Raw genomic sequence first — 12,180 nt, forward strand, 5'->3', positions numbered from 1 at the left:
GCAAACATAGCGTACATAGCAACCTGCAACACACACGACTTGCGCAGGGGAAGCAAAAGAAGTGACGAAGAAGAGAGGAGGAAAAAAATCGAGGAAGAAATGAGCAGAGCTGTGATAGAAACCAATTAGAAATCGTTCGGAAAACGTGCGCGCGAATGTTACGCATGGAACGCGACGCTCGCGCACGCACACACACACATACAGACACTCTCACACACGCACACGCAAAAAGGAAAGGGTGAACCGGGCTATTTGGGGGGGTTGCACGGTATCTGTAGGGTAGGCTAGCTAACATGAAGTCCGTGGGAGACTCGATAGCGACAAGTCAAAAACACGATAAGGAGTGCCTCAAGACAAAAAAAAAGGAAACAAAACAAAAAAAAACTAGGAAGAAGGAACGAACAACCGGAGAGGTTGTCGCGAGGAGGAGAAACCATGGCGTTTGATTAGACTGGTAGTAGAAGACAGACACTTGTATGATTAAGACAATTCAACATCGTGTTTTTGGCCGAACCAAATAGGAACGAGAGGGGTTGGAGAGCTGAGATCAGGAATCGGAAGCGCGCCTGGAAGTCTCTGAGGAATGTCGCGGTGTGTACTAGTGTTGTGATTCGTAGTGCCTTTTAACAGACTAAAGCGTGTACAGCTGCGGTGGTGAGTGATTGGTGATCGCGAATCGAATCTGGATCAACTGCTCCATGCGTGGACTTGACGGAATTCATGGCTTCATCCAAGGACACACCCCTTGGGAGTAGCATGAATCTCCGACATTCGGAAAGTTTGGGGAATCAGGTATCAGTCAGGGATTAGTGGATTCGGATTCGGTTTCCAAAAGCAGGTGTGTGTGTGTATGTGTATGTGTGTGTGTGCCGCTTTCCCTCCCCCCGTCAGGGAAAACACACAGCAAGCGACGGAATGTGCGAGGTTAGGTTGTTGAAGGAGACGGAACAGGAAACCAAAATACGCACAGTATTATGCGCGCGCGATTAATTAGTAAGACGAAGCGTACGAATTTGGTAGGATTTAGCGTAGGAAAGCTCTCAGTCCGTGGCAGCCAACAGCGTGGACCTCGGTTTGGTTCCGCTTATCGTATAGTATGTATATGTAACACTCCTGCAGGCGTACGGCGTACTCTATCTCGGATACCTAGGCGTAGTGGCGATGCGTACCGTAACCGCGGTACCGTTTATCTCTATTTATTGTAATTACATCTACCGAACTGCATCTGTACTATCGTAGTAAGTTATTGTGTCGTTCCTATGTACAAATTACTTCATCCCGGCGCTGCTTAGACATTGAACAAATTGTTGAGGACAGACTAGAATATAGCAAATAAATCGAAATAATGAAACATACCTCCGATGTGTTTTTTTTTTCTTTTCTTCCGTTGATGGTTCTCATGGTCGTGGTCGTGGAAAAGCGTCTGCCAGGCAACTCTCCACCAACAGCTCCAACACAGTTATTCGGTCCCCCGTCCCAGACTCCGGAATTTCTCTCGGTGACACTTCCGGTGGTGGAATGGTGCCAGAGAAAGGCTCCCAAGGATGAGGGAGAGGGAGAGAGAATGTGGACAGAGGTGGACAGGAACCGAAGGGTTTTCAATCGGCCGGTTTTGACCTGCACTTGGGCCGAAGGGATAAGAGCTTCGGACAATATTTGCCTTCGCACCAAATTATTGTTTGCCACAGTTTAAACACCAACGCCATAAACGAACTGTACACGAAATCACACACGATGGGTGTTTTGGTTTCGGTTTTGTTTTGTTTTTCACTAATCACTGGTGCGCTGGAAAATATCGAAACCTTCGTCGTACCCCGCACTCCCGTTCAAACCGGCCCCGTTTGCCCGCGTGTGTGTGTTTGTGGACGGTTTTAAGATGTATGAAGTTATTAATTTTCTTCCTCGGTTCTTCTGATGCGCCAACAACTGCGGGCCCGGGGTTTACTTTTCGCTCGACCCATGCCCACCCTGCATAACACATGAAACAAAAGCACCTCACCACCCGGGAGTTCCAGCTCCAGACCATCCCGCCGGTCCAGGGGTGGTCCGTGGTTGAAACCGATCTATATACATGTATAAATACCGCAAGCTTGTGATTTTTATCTAAGTTGATTTATTTAGGAAACTGGAAATCGACACATTCGGCGTTCCGCGTCGTCGTCGTCGTCGTCGTTTTGGACCTTCACAGTTTGTTCTCGGTGGATTACGTTGTAATCGATGATTTGTCGCTTTCTGCTTCCCTTCCTCTCTCTTTCTACTTTTTCTCACCCCCTTCTTGATCTCATTCTCTTTCCTCGGGTTTTTGTCTTGACGTTGTATTCCTGCCGTAACGCTCAGAGTTTGTGGACCTCTGAAAAATTCCGCCTCCGAAACTGCATGGGTAGCTGAAACGGAGACGGCCCCAACTGCGGAGGGTTCTTGTGGAGGGAAGCGACGGAGCTGTTTAACCGGAGCCCCTGGCGCTTTGTGTAAACACGAATCTGACGCTTCAAACAACGCCCCGAACGCCGTCCGATTAAGGCGTATGATCGCCACACACTTTGTCCCACGCGTTGGTGGTCAACGCGGGTTTGCCGAATTTTCGATGCTTCATTATCGATACTCTTGGTTTTGCTGCGATTGCTTCCGACAGCTCCAATTGCACCCAGGCCGATCCGATGACAATGTCGCTATTTGTTTACCGGTCCAAGTGCTGGCACAAGGTTGGAATGACTGAATCATAGCTGTTGCCTGTTGCGCATATCCACTCGCCTCTTTTCCCCGCTTCTGGGTTACGGTCCGATGAATCCGAGCTGTCGTTAGAAATCAATACCCTGATAGGGGAAGTTAGGGCAATACGCACCGCTTGATCGATATAAAACCCTTCGCAGTCCAAAATAAGTTTATGTCAAAAATGCAACACTTTCTCAGTTCTAATCTTTTTCAAATGTTTCCTTAGGAAACTTTTGGAACTAAATTAACACAAGCAAGTTTTGCCAGCATAGTGAATAGTTGTCATTGGACATTATTTTATAAATTAGTTCGTGGAAAGACGGTTCACTTTGCGACGGCATAATTCGGTTAAAAATATGTTTATTAACATTTCGCCCCTCCGATGCATATTGCCACACGTCACCCTACAACAAATGCAGCTAACGAACACCTGCCGATGTAGTTCGAGACGGTCCTGGCGTATTGATGATTTATGGTGGTCACTTGCGTCGTTCAAAACATCACTTTCACACACACACTCGCGTTACCCGGAATCAAACGCACTGCCGAAGTGTCACTCGAAACGTCCTTCGGCGCCCGGAACGCAATTGTCGAACGTTAATATGTTTGTTTTTTCCCAATTGCTACCGTAGATTTAGCCATATGGAGCGATGCTTTGTGACGATCTCTTTCTTGATGATGACGACATCAACAACATACATAATAACGCAGGTGCCACTGTTGGAATGCGCTTCAAATCTTTTTGCGCATCGATAGTTCCCGCACGAGTGTTCCACGAACGCAATGGTCATAAGACAATGTGATTTTCCACTTGAAGTGACGAGACGAAATTCCAAGTAGATCTGCCACTGCATAGCACTGAGATAATTTTATATTTTGCTCTAAATAGATAGTTGCTTCACCTGCGCATGTTTGTTCACGTTACCTTAACCAGGGAGTGGTATAAAACCTGGGCTGGGAACCACTGCAGGAAAGTGATGCTAATGATCTAGAGCACTCAGCACAATATGTGTCTCGCTTGGCTCCTCCGTCCTTCGGGTTGGAGCAGCGATCAGGCATCCAGTTTAGAAAGCACCGGCTGCGGTGTGGTGTCCAGTAGTGTCCGGTGAGGTGCTGTGAGATGATGGTCGAAACGCACGAGCTCACGGTGGTGTGTGGTGTGCGGAGGAAAGGTAGTTGGTTAAGCCGATGGAAGAATGGATGTGCACCCGTGGCGGCCGTGGTGCTACTGGGTGCCCTGTTGCTCAACGATCCGGTCACGGCGATCACCGTGCGAGGTAAGTGCACGCACGGGCTGAACGATGGAATGGCAAAGTGTTGACGGCGCTCGTGCTCCCTTTCCGCCATAGATGACGCGGTGTCGACGACGACGACGCCCGGGGTGAACGCCCGGAGCGCTCCAGCGGACGAGCCGGTGACGGGCGGTGGCGGGTTGGCGTGTCAGCTCGAGCGGCCATTCTTGTTCGAACGATCAGCGCGAAGCTCGGAGCTGTTCCTGCTCGATGCTGCCGGTCTGCACCGTATCGACACCGACGGGCTCGGAACGAAACGGATGCCCGTTTGCACGCTGCCGAAGCGCTACGAGGAGGCTCGAATGCTGCAGGTAAGCCATAGGGATGGGTGCTATTGTGAGGTTAGGTGCAACGATCGCACTCGTTGGCATTGTTTTTCTTTTCGGCCGGTCACCAGCGTTACTACAATCTCTGGAGTTAATTCGAAATTGTTTTTATCGAAATTGGTTTGGCTCGCCATCCAGGTGCTCGAGGTGCAGCTCGGTGAGAAGGAGTACGTGCTGTTCGTCGTTACCACCGACCAGTGGCACAACGTATACCTGGCGAACGGTGGCGGATCGTCGTCGTCGTCGTCGTCGGAGGTGCCCTCCAAAATGGTTCACTCCGCGCAACCCGTACAGCGTATCAAATACTCGGGCACGGTATCGAAGGCTCGGCTGCTCGAGTGCAACGGAAACATTTACCTGGTGACGATCGTGACGTACGGCAATTTGGGTAAAATTCGGTAGGTTTTTTGGTGATGGTTTTGCCATGTGTCCGTGCGGCTCGCTTTAACGGTTCCGGGGTTTTGGTGTTCTCGCCAGCGTTTACCGGTGGATGCAGTCATACTTTTCGCTCGAGAGCACCAAGGAGATCGTATCGATCGATGACGTGCAGTGTCATTGCCCGAGCACGCTGCTGCTGCTGGTGGTGGACTATGCGCCGCTGCCGGAGCGCTCGCTGGTCCACGTGCTGCTGCTCGATGCGGCCGAGCGCCCCGTCAAGGTGCAGGAGATGTTCTTCCTGTCCAGCCCGCTGCATTCGTTCGCGCTCGGTGCCGAGCTGTACCTCATTCGTCACGTCAGCAATGGTCGGTTCACGCAACCTGTGCTCGTTATCCACTCCTAGCTTACACTTTTCCAACTTTGTTTCCCTCCGCGCGTAGACAAATCGTACCTGTACCAGTGGGACGCGGAGGGTAAGTTCGTGCGGCTACGCAAGGTGCCGTACCGGCCGGGTCAGATAACGGCCGTCGCATACTGGGACAGTACGCTGGCGGTCGCCCTCGATGGTACGGTGCGCCTGTTTCAGAGTGGCAAGCAGCAGCTGTTGCGCGTGGAGTCGCCCTTTACCGTGCGCAGTAGCGCTCGTCAATCGGAGGCCACCACGCAGCTCGTGCCGGCACAGGACGCGGGTGGCCCGCTGACACGGCTGTACGGTATGCGCACCGACACCGAGAACGAGGTGGCGCTGGCGACGGAATTTTCCTGCTCCGTAGCGAACGGGACGGCACTCAAGATTTACCACCTGACCGTGAAGAGTGTGGCCCGGGCGGCAGAAGGTATGCAACCGGTGTGCTGCTGAAGAGCGCTTTCTTATTCCCCCTCCCCGTTCCCGTTTCTACCTCCCTCACACACAGCTCAGGAGCAAGGCTTCCGGGCACTCGCCAGCTGCCTGGACCGGCTGAAGCACGACACGAACGAACGGAAAAAGTGGATCGACCTGATACGCGCCCAGCTGTCCCGCAAGAACCTGGTGTTCGATAAGCTCGCCCAAACCGGTGCCGGGTTGTCCGCGCGCCTCCACCCAACCGCCCTGCTGGGCAGCGTGGCCGTGACGCACGACAAGCCCGCCCTGCTGCTTCCACCGACGCGCACCGTCCTCAACGGGCACACGCTGCTACTGCGCCACTTCCGGATGGCCGCCGACCTGAACCAGGTGCTGCTGCTGAACCGCGAGCGCACCGAAATCCAGGGCGATCTGCACGTGGCCGGCGACGTGCGTACGCGCAGCTCCAAGATTCGGGCCGTCAACTCGCTCGACGAAAGCGCCCGGAGGCACGGGCTGGGGCGGGTTGCCAAGCGCGCCACGGCTTCCTCCGCTCCGCGCGTGCTGAGGGCCAGGGAAATCATCTCCGACTCGACGCTGAGTCAGCGTAAGTGCACACTCACCCCAACAGCTCAAACGAACTGGCATTATCAACGTAAAGTCCGTTAAACTGTCGACTTTTGAAAACGAATTGGAGGAAAGATTTTTTTGTGACCTTGTCTTAATTTTAGAAACTTACAACTATTCGCTTGATTGATTTTTCTCTTATTTCTTACAATCATTTCCTTCTTCCCATTTGTATTCGGTTGTACTACATCTACACATTCGTATTTTTTTAGAATACTATCTTATTGCCAACGTTGTACATTCATTTGTTGACTTTTATTTATCTTTTTGCGATGAATTTCAACATCAAGGGATCTCTTTATTTTATCACAGAGATTTTATGTTCCTTTACGAAAGTTTTTAACACGTAATCTTTTTTAGTAAAGGCTATAAAAGATGTGTATGTTTTCAATTGGTTCGTTCAATCAAATCGTTCAAAAATGATTTTTTTTAAATACATAGCATTTGAACACAGCAGTGAAACATGTTACGAGCTAAACAGGTTCGTTTAACAAAAACTTTTCGCCGAGTTAAATTGTATTGTTTTTAATTTTCTTTATAATTTATCATTAACCGATGTAATTATTAACCCCCTGATGAGTTTTCTATTCTGTCTACATTTTAAAAGAGAGTTTAAGAAAAGGATGGAAGAAGTGCTTTAAAGTACAAATATCTTTGTAGGGTTTGTGCGGCGGTCCAAAATGAACGTTCTGCCGGGGAGTGTGCAGCTGAACACGCTCAGTGCGGGCTCAGTTCGGGTGGAGCTAGGTCAGATCAATCATATGCCGCTGCCGAACCGGCAGGCGCTGCTGGACGGGGTAACCCACGGCTACCACGGGCATAAGGTGTTCCGCAGCGTTAAATCCTACCGGCTGAACGCGCACCGCTTCAACGGCGAACCGCTGGCGGCGGAAATCATCGAGTCTGGGCTGCGGTCCGCGAGCGACGGCATCGCCATCAAGACCGACGTGTGCCGCAGCCGGAACGTGCTCGTCCGGCACACGCTGAACGGGTTCCCCCTGCAACGGCTCGTGTCGGCATACCAACCGATTCAGCATGTGCGAGGTAGGGGATTGTTCCGGTTTCCGTTCCCTTATCGAGAGGGCGACCATTCTAACTTCTCTCGGTGTTGCAGGAAATTTGCTACTGACCGGACCGGTGTGCGTGAAAAACCTACAGTACGCAGGGACGCTCAACGAGGTCCCGAGGGCGGAGCTGCTGGACCGTGTCACCAATCAAACGATTACCGGGCCGATGTTCGTGAGCAAAGGATTCACCCACAGCCTGCAGGTGCAGCAGGTGAACGGGGAACCGCTGGCGAACTACGCGTCAACGACCTCACACCAGACGGCAAGCTTGCTTACCAAGGGTAAGACCCATTTCTTCTTTTCATCAAAGACATCTGACCAGTGGTGTTGTGTCAGAGTGACTTCTTAAATGGAGCACACCATAAGTGATACAGAGTGAAATACTCCTGTATTGTACCAACAAACCAAAACGTTAGTTAAAGACAATGCTATATGTACCGCATCCACCCCCTGCAGCTCCCGTTCGGGCCGAGAAAATGGTCATCCTCGGCGATCTGATCGCGAACCACGCGGAACAACAGTTTGCGCCCCACATCGGCACCCGACCCGGTGACTTCCGCCAGCTCTACCGCGGCAAGGTGCTGCTCAACGGATCCCTCCGGCTGCATACGGCCACGATTAATGCGCCGAACGTAACCATCCTGGAGCGCACGGTTTCGAGCAAACCGTACCAGCAGTTCCTCCTGCGCACCGAGCGGCAGGTTGGTTGGTTTGTGACTTGACCACGACTTTGCTGAAAACTGGCCTCTCTCCCCGTAGGTTCTCGAGCAGGCCCCGGTGGCGCCGTACCGTACCGCGCTGTTTCAGTACCTGTTCGCCAACACGCTGAACGGAGCGGCCCTGTGGCAGTTCAGCCTGACCCATCGCAGCTGGCAGAACGCGCTGTACCTGCAGGACGCCACCGTCCAGGGCCACGTTCGCCCGGCGCGCATCTCCAAGCGGCTGCACTCGATTAAGCGTAGTCGCGTCGATCTGAACGCACGGTAAGGCACCCGAACCTTTGCAGAACATACATGTTTCACACCTCCGTAAATAGCATCCATATCTACATCCGAACATCGGAGCCCTGGCATACCTATCACGAGCACTAAATACTTTGACGAAAAGCCACGCAACATTCCGGAGTGTTTCGTGGCAAGCTGTACCTATCGAAGTACAATTTCAAGTCACAATCTTCACCAAGGATGTTTATGGTATTGACGTCTGTGTGATAGCCATCTTTAAAGTCTCTTTTCGCGATGAGGAAAGTTTAATTCCGCACATAAACCCAACGTTGCTCCGGAGCAATGAATCCACGAACTCTCCGAACCACGATAGGTTCTGTCGGACTTCTTGTAGACGGGAAAAACCATGTTGTTTTTGTTTCCAGAGCACAGGATCTATTGAAGATGACAGTTAGGGACGTTTGGAATAAGTACACCAAGAAATAGGGCATTGAATACGGGAACATCCGCAGATTGTTGTGTACTGTTTGTTGAGGTTACGCGTGATTGTTAATGGTTTTCCCTCGCTCTTTTCCTCGGACCCTCCAGCGTGAAGGTGTGCAACGTACGAAACTTTGTCGGGACGCTCCGAGTCGGGCACCTGCACACCCGCTTCGTTGGCGAGGCATTCAATCCGGATGTGCTGTTGCGCAAGCAGCATCGCTCCGGTGCGTCGATGCCACTTCCGCCGGCCGCTCCGAAGGCCCTGCTAGGCCGGACGGTGCTGCTCGACACGGCCGTTCACGTGCGAGGCCCGCTGCGAGTGAGTCGAATCAACGGACGCACCGCCTACGAGCTGTCCGAGCTGGCCAAACCCGCTGTCCTGAGCCGGCGGCACTTCCGCGCGCTGCAGCTGGACTCGCTGGAGGTGGCCAATGCGCACGTCCTCCGGCAGGCGACCGCCGGCGAGCATCCTCTGGGCGATTTCATACACCGCTTTGCCTCGGCCGAGGGCGCTCCGACGAGTAGCTCCGGAGCGATGGCTCGCTCGGCCCGCATCGTGGTGCCCGGTCAGGTGCAGCACATCGCGGCCGCACACGTCGGCAGCATCAACCTGTGTCCGGTGGAGCGACTGCTGCGCGAAACGGTGCCCAAGCGCGAGGGAGCCCGCTCCATTGGGGGCGTGAAGCGCCTGGAGCGTTCGCTCACCGTGAGCGGAGCGCTGCGAGTCGCCGGAACGATCGGTGGGCGCGAGGCAGCTCTGCTCGGGCGACTCGTGACTCGCGGATCCGTCGCCCCGCAGAGCATCGACGCTCGCTGGACCTTCGGCTCGGTCGGCGCCGGCTACCTCACGGCGAAGGTGCTCAACCGGGTCGCCCTCGCCCGCCTGGCGTTGCACTCCGACGCGGCGCTCCTGCTCCAGAGCGAGCTGTTCGTCGAGCGGCTGCTGGTGTCGGATCTGGTGTGGCCGGAGCGTGCCGGATGGGCCTTCGAGGCGTACGTGAATAGCGCGCACCACCGAGGCCAGTCCGCGATCGCACTCCTGCGCTGCCACGGAACTGTGTACGGGCGCGTCCGGGACGCCGGCCACATCCTGCACGAGCTCCTGCTCGCTCCCGGCCCCAACACGGAGCGCCTCATCACGGGCCTGCTCGTCTTCGACACGCCGCACGTCCACTTCGCCAACAGCTCCACCCCGCTCGGACCGGCGCGGATCGAACGGATCGCCAAACGGTGCCTCCGCCGTCGCACCGGAAGCTCGCCGGAAACGCCGCCCGTTGTGTTCGAGCACGCTCAGGTTCTGCTGGCGCCGGATACGACCGTCGTACGTGGCGATCTGCACTTCCCGCAGCACTCCCCACTCACCGCCCGCACCGTCGCCGGTGTGAACCTGGCCGACCGGCTCGGCCCAAGCGCCAACCTGTTCCGGAAGTCCCGGCCGCGTCCGATCGCGGCCGAAAAACGCTTCCCACCGGCCGGAATCGCCGCCCACAACGTTACGCTCGACGGTGGCGGTGGGTGGCGTGCGCTCGCCTTCTGCTCCCACCCGGCGGCCTGCCCCGACCTGGCCCTACACTTCACCGTCGCGCCCCTCACCATCGAGCGGCTGCTGACGGCGGTGCACCTCAACCGCGTGCCGCTGGACGGCTTTTTCCACGCGTTTGCCCGGCGCCACTCGGCCCCCGCCACGCCGCACCCCATCCAGGACCTGCTGGGCACGCTTACGGTGTCCGACCTGCAGCTGGCCGGCCGCGGTACGATCTTGCACCACATCAACGGGCTGGCGCTCGGGGAGCTCGTGCTGCGTGCCACCGCCAACGCCACCCACCAGACGGTGACCGGCCCGAAGCACTTCCGCGCGCTCCACCTCGGCGGGCCACTCTCGCTGCAGCACCTCAACGGAGCCAAGCTGGCGTTGTTGAAGCGCACGCTGCTGGGACCACTCCCAGCTGCCGACCCGTCGGCCGACGAACCGCTCGAGGCGACGGTCTTCAACGCCCCCGTGCACCTACCCGGTGGCCTGCACACCCGCACGCTCTACCACAGCCGCACGGGCTCGTCCAACATTCACCACCTCCAGCACCAACACCGCCAAAGAACGCACACTCCGCTGGCGGCGATGGAGCTGCTGACACCGCCCCTCTCCTATCTGCCCGCTGCGGCCTGGAACCGGCAAACCCGTCCACGGGTGGCCAGCGGAAGCGGTGCCACCGTGCCTGGGGAAGTACTACTTCCTGGCGAACGCAATCCGCTGCTGCTTCGGGTGACCTGCTCCGATGACGAGCACGCGCTGGTGGTCGCCCTCACCTCCCCCACATCGAATCGGACCGCCGTCGAACAGCGCTTGCACGCTCTGGAGGGAAGCACTAGCTGCGTGGAGGTGGTCGGCGCCGCGCCCCTCAACCAGACGGTCGTACTTATCGTCATCCAAGTGCGGGACCACCAACATGCGGCCTGGCGGTAAGTCCTTTAGTTTCTTTCACTTTCGCTTTTGACCTGATCCTATGTGTAACTCCACCCTCTTCCTCAGGTACGACGTTCCGCGGGGACTCCTGCTTCCGCTTGCGCTCCCTTCGACAATGGCCGGTGGTTCCGGCTGCCACCACGTGCGACTTCTCCAGCCCGCTGGGCTCGGAAGCGCCGAACTGATGCTCGCCAGTTCCACCTGTACCAACGTCCCCACTTCTACCTCTCCGGATGCGACCGTCACCGTCGGGCGGGTGGTGCGCATCTTCCGGCTCGACGTGGAAACCCCTAGCGACGGCTTCCACCACTTCCAGACCATCAGCACTGGCGCACCGGTGACCGCCATGGACGTCGCAGCCGACGGAACAACGCTGCTGCTGAAGAGCGCCGGCACCAACCGAGTACACCGCTACGCGTACAACTCCGTCGAGGTGAGCATTCCTTTCCACTTTCATCGGCCGGGTAAAATCAATCCTTAACCACTTGCCCGCTTCTGTTTTAGGGTTGGACGCGGAAGGATATCCTGCCTTAGCACACGGGTGACATTTTTAACCGAAGGCGTTGCCCCACCCAGCCGGATGCTTCAAACTGTTGTTTGTTACGTTTGCTACCCAGCTGCCGATACTACTTTCTCGTCGTACGGCACGGAAGCGTTGCGTGTTTGTTTGTTAGATATGTTTGTTGGTTTGATGGATCAATCAAATCCATAATTTATTATGCCTGTAAATTTGAATGGCATGAAATATTGTGATTATGAATAAACCGGCCCTATACAAAATATCTTTATAGGTAATGTGCAGTGCACAGGTATATTAAAATAAATATTTAAAACTATGCTTCACAAAAAAACATATAAATGTCTTCTATTTGAACTCTGCTGAGCTGTCCAGTTTGGAATTCGTTGCTGTAAATATACTTTTAACTTTATGCCATTATTTTAGGTTGTTATCTTGTGCATTCCCATATTTACAAGTAGAGTTTACCACCTACTGGGCGCCTCCATTAAAAAGCATACATTGGAGACGAGTACGCGAGCAGTGTAAATCGACTTCGAGATCAGAGAAA

General features: G+C 54.6%; 1 protein-coding gene across 2 annotated transcripts; it reads left to right on the top strand.

Annotated features, from left to right (window-relative positions):
• Positions 1-3,772: 3,772 nt before the first annotated feature.
• Positions 3,773-11,978, top strand: LOC131268678 (uncharacterized). Of its 2 annotated transcripts, none has more exons than XM_058270930.1 (13): positions 3,773-3,989; positions 4,062-4,315; positions 4,469-4,728; positions 4,808-5,073; positions 5,149-5,546; positions 5,619-6,138; positions 6,819-7,202; positions 7,273-7,506; positions 7,682-7,926; positions 7,985-8,208; positions 8,758-11,109; positions 11,180-11,546; positions 11,618-11,978. In XM_058270930.1, exons 1-13 carry the CDS (start codon positions 3,833-3,835, stop codon positions 11,645-11,647), a joined length of 5,691 nt encoding a protein of 1,896 aa, XP_058126913.1. In that variant the 5' UTR covers positions 3,773-3,832; the 3' UTR covers positions 11,648-11,978. The 2 variants fall into 2 exon arrangements, with proteins under 2 accessions (XP_058126913.1, XP_058126912.1); XM_058270929.1 differs by having other exon boundaries at positions 3,774-3,989; positions 5,149-5,544; positions 5,623-6,138.
• The last annotated feature ends 202 nt before the right edge of the window (positions 11,979-12,180 follow it).

Source organism: Anopheles coustani, chromosome X (assembly GCF_943734705.1).
Source record: "Anopheles coustani chromosome X, idAnoCousDA_361_x.2, whole genome shotgun sequence".
NCBI classification, from domain to species: domain Eukaryota; kingdom Metazoa; phylum Arthropoda; class Insecta; order Diptera; family Culicidae; genus Anopheles; species Anopheles coustani.